The following is a 10,474-nucleotide window of genomic DNA, read 5'->3' on the forward strand; positions in this document are numbered from 1 at the left end:
CTATGTATTTACACTAATGAAAACACCCATCCAAGCTGCTTCATTTGTAACAGCTCCAAATTAGAAATAACCCAAACATCCATAAAGAAGTAAATGCATAAACAGTGATTTACCTATACAATGTCAGACTACTCAGCAGTAAAAATAACATGGTGAACCTCAAAATCTGATGAAAGAATTCACATAAAAGTACATACTGTGTAATTACATTTATGTAAAATTTCAGAAAATGCAAAATAATCTACAGTGACAGAAATCAATGGTTGTGTTGATAGGCTTCATGGGTGGTATTTATGTCAAAACTTATCTAATTTATCATTTTATAGTTATGTCAATTATACCTCAGTTAAAAAAAAAAAATTCCAGATACCAAAACTAGTTCTATAGCTCTTGCCAGTCAGAGCTCATCACAAATGTGATATATTTAACCTACCAACTCACAGTAGGCACTCTGAGAAGTACAAAAGCGTCCTTAATTTAAGGATCACCATTCTCTCTCTCTCTCTCACACACACACACAGTTTAAAACAAAGAGATCAGAACTCATCTGTCATCACTATGACAGGTTGATTGCTTCACTGCTGAAATCACACCAACTAAAACACAACAGAACAAAATGAGAGCACACTGAGTGTGGGGCCCCACGATTTTTAATTAAATATTTTAATTCAATGGTTACTTTCTTTGATGTAGAAGACAGAAAAAAGAAATTAAACATTTTAATCTAAATGGTTATTTTCTTTGATCTAGTAGAAAACAGAAATAACCCAAAAATACAAGAAAAGCCTTATGCACAAGATGTTAATTTCAATCTTATCACAGAAATAGTGGTGAAGAATTAAATCAATGGCAAGGGCATGAAATGACCTATTACATGACCTCTTCATTATGTTTTATACTTTTAATCAGGAAAATAAGCTGCAAGGAGTAGTAAGCAAAACAGGGCACATACAGTATGATCAACAGGTTGAAAATAATATATGGGGTGTAGGAAACTAATAAGAAAAAACACTATAATGTTAATATTTGAGGACAGTGGTTCTTGAACTGTAGTCCCTGGACCAACACTATCAGTATCATTTGGGAACCTGTGAGAAATACAAGTTCTCTAGACCCACTGAATCAAGACAACTCCAGAGCTGGTACCCCAGCAACCTGTTTTAACAAACCCTCCAGGTAATTAAGATCACACTAAAGTTTGAGAACCGCTGTTTAAAGGGCAGGATTATGGGTGGCTGTTTTCTTTCCCTTTTTGTAACCTATACTTTGCTCAATTACCTTACTACTTATATAATCCAATTAAGTTTTTTCATTAAAGTATTTTAGTAAAAGGTATACTATGGGTCTATAGTCAAGAAGCTATTATACCATAAGTACTTTTACGAGTCTGAACTGCATGCCTAAAAATGCAGTGATTCTTGGAATCATCAAATCTATTAAGAGTGAACAAGGGGTGTTCTGGGTGTCTCAGGTCATGATTTCAGGGCCCTGGGATTGGCCTCCTGTCCAGCTCCCTGCTCAGGGGGTAGCCTGCTTCTCCCTCTCCCACTCCCCTTGCCTGGGCTCTCTGGTTCTCTCAAATAAATAAAATCTTTAAAAAAAAAAAAGTAAACAACATACTAATTTCATATATATTTGTGTGTCTATATATACATACACACATAAATCCATGTGTACACACACACCTAAAACAGGTCAAGGTGCTACGGAAATTGCACAACACTAAGAAACCAACAATCCAGGTTTTTCTAACACATGCACACAAACAGGGTTAAGTGATTTTTATGGGTCACATTTGCAAAAGATTTTTTTCCCCTAAAAGCTGAATTTTTAGGCTTGTGTATAATTTACTAGATCTGCACTGCAGGACTCTCCTGTTCTGAAGCTGTGAATGCTTACTCATGTAGGTTCCTGCTCAACAAAGTACCAGCGTGTTATATTTGTCACCAAAATCTAGGCAGAAAAGACAAATTCAGAACACTGAGAGTTGCCAAAGCTTTAACTTCTAGCTTGAAGACCATAAAACGGTTCCACCTTCTACCTCATCATCTCACAAAAACAGAGGCCACAGGAAATAAAAGCAAAACACAGGTTCTCTCAATTGACACTGGAGCTAGTTTAAAGATTACAGAATTGTCTACACTTTGAGAGCACAAATTAAAGAGTAACAAAGACTACTGATTTGGGGATAGAATAACTACTGATTAACAACAAAATACCAAAGCTGATGTGAAAGACAAACAGCTATGTTTTTGTTTCCATTTTTTAACATCTACCTTTAAAATACTAGGAATACAGATCCCCATACATCCCATGGCATAAAATTCACTTTTTAACCTTTCTACTCCTTGAAAAGTCAATTCTGAAAGTAAATACAAGTTATTCAAAAAGCTGCTACATAGAGAGTTGACCTACTATAAACAGCTTCTTCTTTGATTTTTTTTTAATTGTTTAACTAGTTACATAAGCATCATGACCACCCACACTGAAATTTTTCACTACTAAACCCCCAGCACCAAGCCTGGCATAAAGAGGGTGGGTGCTCAAATGTTTTATGGGGATGAACTTCTTATTGAAAACTTCTGAAACCCTAAGGCAGACACCCAGGATTCTCTAAGACTTCACTAACGCAGTTAATGAATTTAGTAGAAGTCAATGCCCCTTTCTAGCACTCTTCAAGCTTTTGCAGGGAAAATTTACATTTCTACCATACTTTTTGAATCCCTGCATGAGTCATGGAGTACATTTAAAGTGGCAGCATACCCTATTTTAAGTTACTGTGACTCCCCCTGAAAAGGGGAATCTTTGAAAACTTAGTATTATAAAGTTCCAAAATCTCACCAATAACAAATAACATATGCCAAGTCCCCATTATTATCAGGTTCACTTTTCTGATTTAACCTTGAACATTTATTTCTTGTAATCTAAAATCAGGTTTTCCTCTTTCTACCCCTTGAAAATATACTTGATCCTGTAACACTACTCAAAAGACCTCCCCAGCCCCTACTTCTTTTGTATATAAACACACTCTGGTCACACACTCCCATCAGCTGTTTGGTAGCTCCGCCCCTCCTCCTTTTCCGGGTAGTAACAGAGCAGCCAATGAGCTGTGAGGAGCTGTGCCTGAGGCCTTTTGCCTGCATACGCTTTTCCAAAACAAGCAGCTCCAGCCTTCAGCAGGGGCCACTGCTTCACAGATAAAAGGATCACCAGGCTGTGCAACAGGGTGAGTCGAGTAACCCCCACCAACAAGGAAACCCGTGTAATCTGAGCTGTTTGTTCCTCCACCAGGGAGAATTTAAACCGATATTCCTTTAGGGCAAATCACGCTTTAAGGTCACCAGAGTCCCAGTTCTCAGACAATCAAAATAATCAGAGATGGAAACCTCAATGCTTGCCAGGCTGGGAACGGCACAGTATAACCTGACTTTGAAAACAAATGGCCACACCATTCACAACCATTTCACAGGATTTGGGCAAACCAAGTTTTCTGACTGGGACACATTCCTATAGGGCTCAAAAGTCAGTACATCAGTCTCCAGGCTCCTGGAGAGGTTTGCACAACCCTCAGCAAAGGATCAGAACAGAAACAATGAATGAGTCAGAGTTTCAGAACATAATCGCCCAGCAGATTATTAAGTGCATCGGTGCAAAACACTCACTCCCTGCATAACTTGAGCGTCAGCTCTCCTCCTACCAACCCGTCACAAAAGAAATATCACCGACTCCCAACAACCACCACAGTGTCTCCAAAAGAACCTAGCGTGCTGGTGGAAAGCAGTAGCCAATTAGTTACACATCCCCTTCTTTCCCTACCCCCACACCGCTACTTTCCTACTATATAGGTTCCCTGCCAAGCTGTAAATCGTGGTGGCATAATTACACTCAGGAGACATCAAAAAATGGGCTGAAACAGGAGACTGCAATGAAACCAGCTATCGGCCTCCAAACCAAAGAAATCATCAAGGGGCACTGAGGGGCAAAAAGCAAGTACATTCCTTCAGACCTTCTCTACTTCCTCTCCACCATCTTTCATTTTCAACCCCCGGCCCTTTCACACGATTGTACTAATTTTAATAGTGGGCTGCAAAATTTTTCCTACAGTTTTTTGTTAAATATACCTTGCTCAAAAATTATTGGCTCCATTTGGGCCTACTAATATGAATTCAGCAGAGAAAAGAGGCCACAAAATCTCCCATCCCCACAACATACATGCACACACAAAAGGAAATACAAAAATCTTAACTTCCAAACTACGTGAGACCAGAAAATAACAAATACGAAACAAAGATAACCTCTGGCTTTTAAGTCCTGAGACTGTTGTCCTCCTATCTCAGAAATCTATGATTTTAAAGGGCCTCTGCTTTCTTTTGTCAGAAAGGAGGAAGGTGGGGAAAGAACAGAAGGCCAATGCATCTTTGCCTTTCTTCATATTCTACTAAAAATAAGCTATGAAATAAGCCACTTAGGGGAAGAAAAAAGAGAAAGACACCCTGCTGTTCTTTGTCTGTTTTCCTCTCCCTCTCCACCCCCCACACCCCGACTCCTAAATGCGGTAATCATTCTAGATGCCACAACTACTAAATGAACAAAAGGCAGTGTATGGAAAAGGCATCAGGTCAAGTTAGGCCTCACCCTTTATCCTCAATCTTCTAAAAATATATATGTATATAATTTGAGACTCTGACATTGATCAAAAACAGCTGGAATTCTCTCTCCACCTCCATCCCAATTAAACATTAGGTAGAAATTTGCATTAGGTGTGACAGTAACTCTCAATTCAGGATAAAAATAACTCAGATTCTGCCACCATGTCATTTCCTAGTTTCTAAACAAAAATAAAACCCGAAACTGCTTTGTGTAAAATGTACACACCACCATAGTTACAAGTTTTCCTGCAACCTTATGAAAAGCCAACATTACTGGCATCATTCACACATTTACAAAACTCAATCACAGTCACAAACAGCTCCTAAGAATCAATTTCACTTGTGCCTAGACATATTTGGAACATGTATTTTATTATTTGCTCCTCTCTGTAATGCCCCCTCCCACCTCCCAAAAACTCTAAACTTCAAACCCTAAAACTTAGAAGTCTATCTACTACTGCTCCTAATTTCTAGCTAAGTTTTCCTGAGGAGAAAAACACCTTATTCCTGAAAAGAGAAAGAAAAAAAAAAAAAAAAATCTCTTGCCCAGGCAACTTCCCTCCCATCCCCCACTTCCAAACCAAATACAAAAACTATTTTTTAAAACTTCGGAGAATTCCATAACTGAGTATTTAACAATAATCATCAACCTCTAAAAAGAAGAAAAACGTCCTATCAAAAACAGTACCAAATAAAAGGAAGAAAGAAGGAATTCACCTGAAGAATCTAGCCAAACAACTTGAGTTATATAAACAAAACCCTGCAACAGGGGGAAATGGTGGGGGGATGGGGGTGAGGGAGAAAGAGAAGCAGGAGACAGGACTTTTTAACTGCGTTTCACACACCACCACTCCCCATCCCCGGTTCCCCTTCTCCCCAGGGATTAGCTGTTCAGAACACTGGGCTCATTTCCTCTCCCACCTCCCCCCCCAACGCTCTAAATTACCCCTCAAAAATTTTCTAGATTTGTCACAGGAACCTTCGCGAATTTCTCGAGCTGGTCATGAAATAATCAGTCTGGACTCCAACCAAAACCACGGCCTGAAGGGCCCTTATCAGTTACAGCTTTCCCACTGCTACCTCCTGAGTACATAAAGTTGGGGGGGGGTGGAAATAAAGGGTGTCACTTGGTAAAATCAGGGCAGTTATTCCCCAAGAACCTTACCCTCATTGAGGGAGTTTGCTTAACTGGCCGGTATAGGGGCTATTTTGTCAAGGAGAGATCCTCTTTCTCTCCCTCCCCCAGCTGTCATATCCACAATATGGAGGGTGGCTTGCTAGAGGGCCTGGGGGTCCTCACCACATCCAACTATGGGTGGGACAGGCTTTGTCAGTGAAAAAAAAAAAAAACAAAAAAAAAAAAATACGGTGGGGTTCTTTCAGGCACCAGAAAGCTTAACAAGAGTCTCTGATTTAAAACACTCAGAGCTCTTTATTACAACAGGGGGCACGGAGCAGACTACTCTTCCTAATATAGAAAGGAATTAGGGATAAAGGAGGTCACTTGAGTTACCCCAGTTCAAGAAGCATAGTGAATGGAGGGAATGGAGGCATCTCAAGAAAGGAAGAAAGGCTTCACTCTCTGGAATTTCTATCAGGAGTCCCTAAATTCAGAGCGAGCGAACAGGAGAGACCCTGAGGTGGGCACGGTGGTCAAAAGAGGTGGATGGTCCTGCAAAAAAAAAAAAAAAAAAAAAAAAAAAAAAGGGCCGTCTTGGGAATCCAAACGTCGTGGAGGAGTCACAGGCAATGAGGGTGCAGAAGAGGGAGGAACAACGCACATTTCGGGGTGCTGCAGATAAAGGGGGAGCTGAAAAGGCTCTAGGCTCCTGGGAGGTGCCAAGGAGCCGCCGTAGGCACTGGGGGGAGGGAGGAGAAGAAGGGAGCCTCGGACAGTGGCCGGGAGTGCCCCAGGGCCCCTGGCTGGGTTTCGGGGGTGCCCTGGGCATCCTCATACCGCCCCCACTCGACAGCCCGAATCCCCCCTCCACGAAGGATACAGCTTGACCACGTCCGTGTCCATCCGCCTCTTGCCCGGACTGGGGGATGACATGGTGTCGCCGCTGCCTCCCCGTCGCCTGCGCCGCCGCCTCTCTCCTCTCCTCGGCCCGTCTATCACGGGCCCCGGGCCCCGGCTCTGAGGAGCCCGCGGCCGCGCCGGCTCCTCGGGGGAGGTGGCAACACCCCCGCGGTCCTGTCGGGTCCCGTCAGCCGCCGCCGCCGCCCCCCGCACGGGGGAACACCGGGCACTGTCCGGCCGAGTGGGGGTGGGGACCCCGCGGCGCCCGGCTCGGGCTGCCCCTCTCCGGCTGTGGGTTCCTCCGCGGCCTGGCCCCGGCGCTACTCTGCGCCGCGCGTCGCTCCCTCCTGCCTGCTCTAGCTCGCTCGTCTGCTCGCCCGCTCACCCTCTCGCCGACTCCCTAGCAGCCTCCACGACAAGCGGACGACTCCTGCTCAGTCGGCCTCTCTACCCCAGCCTCGCTCTGGGCGCCGTGACGTCACCTCTGTGACGTCATCGGCGGGGCGGGCCCAGCTGGCGAAAGGGGTGGGGCGCCGCGGCCGCGGCGTGGCCTTTCCCGGGTGGTTCTGGGAGATGTAGTTCCTCTTTCTCTTCCCCTCACAGCCCTGTGCCCCCTCCCCCAACTCCCTCCGCACACTTAATCGCTCAACTGCCAGTGTCGTTATCATCATCATAAACGATAATAGTAAATAATGGCAATATTACATTTGTGTGTTTTGGGGTAATGAACCACCTTCTCATATACACTGTGAAAAAGGCTGTTTATTTGATTTGAGGTGGCAATTACTAGGATAGGCACCAAAATCAGAAAATTCCCACAGGAGCGGGTTCCCTGCACCCTGCCCCCTCCTTGGATGGAGAGAATCTGTTTGCAGCGATTGTAGACTTTAGCAAGGCTTCCTCAGAGCTTGCAAACCAGGGTTCATCACCCTCCATATAGAGAGGACCACTATTTCAAGGATTAGACTTGAGGCAGCAAGTTGGCAAGACCAGAAATAATTTGGTACTAGCATCCTTACCCCACGGAGTATGAGGTAATTTCACAAAGTGAATGACTGATAGAAGCAGAAACACCCCAAATATGCTGTAGTTCAAAGGACAAAGATTGTTCTGTCCTCCACGCTCCTGTACCAATGCTATATACTCCATCATTAATTCCGTAAACATTTATTGAGCACCTACTGTGTGTGAATCACTCTGCTGGACATGAGGATATCATGGTGAACGAAGACTTTAAATTTACACAGCCTTTTCAATATGGTCTGTGGATCTAGAGTGTCAGCATCACCTGGGAACTTGTTAAAAATGCAGGCCAGAGCTTCACCACAGAACTCCTGCATTAGAATCTGCAGTTTAACAAGGTCCCAGGGTGGTTCTTATGTGCAGTGAAGTTTGAGAGTCACTGCTCTACAAAGCACTCCATAAGAAGTGGTATGGGACCCAGGAATCAACCAGGCAAAGGGGGCAGGAAAGAGTGATCTACGCATCTCCTGATGTTTATATCACATTTTTGCTGTCAAATTTTTTTTTATTTTTTTTTAAAGATTTTATTTATTTATTTGACAGACAGAGATCACAAGTAGGCAGAGAGGCAGGCAGAGAGAGAGGGGGAAGCAGGCTCCCCGCTGAGCAGAGAGCCTGATGCAGGGCTCCATCTCAGGACCCCGGGATCACGACCTGAGCCGAAGGCAGAGGCTTTAACCCACTGAGCCACCCAGGTGCCCCTGCTGTCAAAATTTTTATCTGTTCTCTCTTTCCTATGAATACACTTATGCTTTGTCGGACCATGTGCTGTGAAACGGGTCCCTTTATATTAACCCCACCCACCCACCTCAACACACACACGCACACACACCTGGGGCAGCAGCAATCAACTAAAATTGAGCATTCTTTACTCCTACCATTCCATCCATCCAAAGGACTATTCATTTGTGCGTGTGCTTAATATACATAAACTAAAATTTGCCATTTCAACCATTTTAAGTGCACAGTTCAGTGTGTTAATTACATTCACAATGTTGTACAACCATCACTACTCTCCCTTTCAAGAACTTTTTCATCATCCCAAGCAGAAACTCCATACCTGTTAGACAATAATTCCTCAATCATTCTCCACCTGCTCCCCAAGCCCCTGATAACCTGTACTCCACTTGATGAAAAAGACGATTTTTTAAAAAGATTTTATGTATTTATTTGACAGAGAGATCACAAGCAATAAGAGAGGCAGGCAGAGAGAGAGGGGGAAGCAGGCTCCCCGCTGAACAGAGAGCCTGATGCAGGACTCGATCCTGGGACCCTGGGATCATGACCCAAGTCGAAGGCAGAGGCTTAACCCACTGAGCCACCCAGGTGCCCCTATGAAAAGGGCTATTTTAACTGCTCCTAAAAGGGGTACATTGGTCTTTCCTACTGCACATAGCAATTCTGTCAGAAGGAAGACCCGAGGAGATTTCTAAACCCTTTTATGTGACCACTTTAAAGGGAGATCAGGATGGAGCAGAAAATTGTTCTTGACTGTCTCCTCTAGGCTCTCCAGGCTCCTGTTGCTGCTACCTCCTCTCCCAGTCCTGCTCTTCACTCTCCTTCACCTGAGTAACCCCCATTCTAGTGTTAAGACAATGATGCTCAACCTTCGGTGTGCTTCAGAATCATCTGGGGAGCTTGTTAAGTTCACAAAGGTCCGGGGCCCCTGCCACTGGGGATTTTGATTCAGAAGGTCTGGGGCAAGGCTTGGATGTCCACGTCTTTAACAAGTTCCCCAGATGATTCTGATGCAGGCCAAAATTTGAGAACCACTGTCTGAAGATACCAATAGGCCTCAGCACTTTCCAAATGCCTGCCTGACCTCTCCAGGTGAGTCTTGTGTTTCCATAATATCCTGTGCAAATAAGGATGTTTCCTCCCCACCTGAGAGCAAGGTGGCAGGCTCAGAGGACCCAAAGGTGTTTCCAGAACAGAAAGAACAGTTCAAGGATGGGTCTTGAGAAAAAAGGGAATAGGAAGGATCTAGAAATTATCCCTGGTGGGCTTTAATTTTTACAGATGCTATGCTGCTGTGATCTAAGCTCTAAGCAAAAATAACCAAAGAGGTGTTTAGAGAAACTTGTTCCAGACAACACTGGAGAAGGTGGGGCTGTTCTACCTAGAAATGCAATGGAGATTTAGCCCTCTGAGACATCACTGAAAAGCAATCACCTAGAGAAGAGTTATTGTCTAGAAAGGATCTTAGCTCTGGGTTACTCAGGACAAACCTGCCCTTCCCCAGCCCTTAATTATGCCTCAGCTAATTGCAGATATCCTCCCAGAGCCTCAGTGTTCTCATCTGTAAAATGTGGCCCATAATGCCCTACCCACTTGAGTGGGTTGATGGAATAAATGGAAAGGATGAATGTGAAAGCCCCTCGTAAACTATAAATTGCTTTTCATAAAGGTAACATGAAGTGTTGATTACAAGATGCAATATATTATTGGTGGTGGTATTATTATTTTATTATTAATCTCAAACCCCCATTTGCCCCACTCCTTATGCACTCTCTGTCATTTAAGGAGAAAGGTCTTCAGGTGGGGTTTTTTTGTTTTTTTTTTTTTTAAGATGTCGTAGTGTCAATTCTTTCTCTTTGTGGTTAAAGTATATTCACGTGTTTAAAGACACGCCTGTTCTCTCTGGGCACTTTGCCATTTGCTCCTTCATAAATCCATTTCCTCTAATCTGACTTGGTCCCCTCTCCTCCACTGCAAGCCCTCCCCTCCCCTTCCCAGAGCCTCAGGAGATTCCTGAACCTGCCCTTGACCAGGTAGGTTCAAA

The 10,474-nt window shown here is 43.9% G+C and overlaps 1 protein-coding gene across 1 annotated transcript in view; it reads right to left on the reverse strand.

Annotated features, from left to right (window-relative positions):
• The window catches only part of UBE2H (ubiquitin conjugating enzyme E2 H), a 103,614-nt gene extending 96,476 nt beyond the window's left edge, over window positions 1-7,138 (reverse strand). Inside the window, exon 1 of the mRNA XM_080818907.1 lies at window positions 6,650-7,138. Within this exon, the coding sequence (XP_080675033.1) occupies window positions 6,650-6,702 (53 nt within the window). The 5' untranslated portion in view covers window positions 6,703-7,138. The remainder of the gene's footprint in view (window positions 1-6,649) is intronic.
• Between the last annotated feature and the right edge of the window lie 3,336 nt (window positions 7,139-10,474).

This window comes from Martes martes (genome assembly GCF_963455335.1).
Source record: "Martes martes genome assembly, chromosome: 11".
Lineage (NCBI taxonomy): Eukaryota > Metazoa > Chordata > Mammalia > Carnivora > Mustelidae > Martes > Martes martes.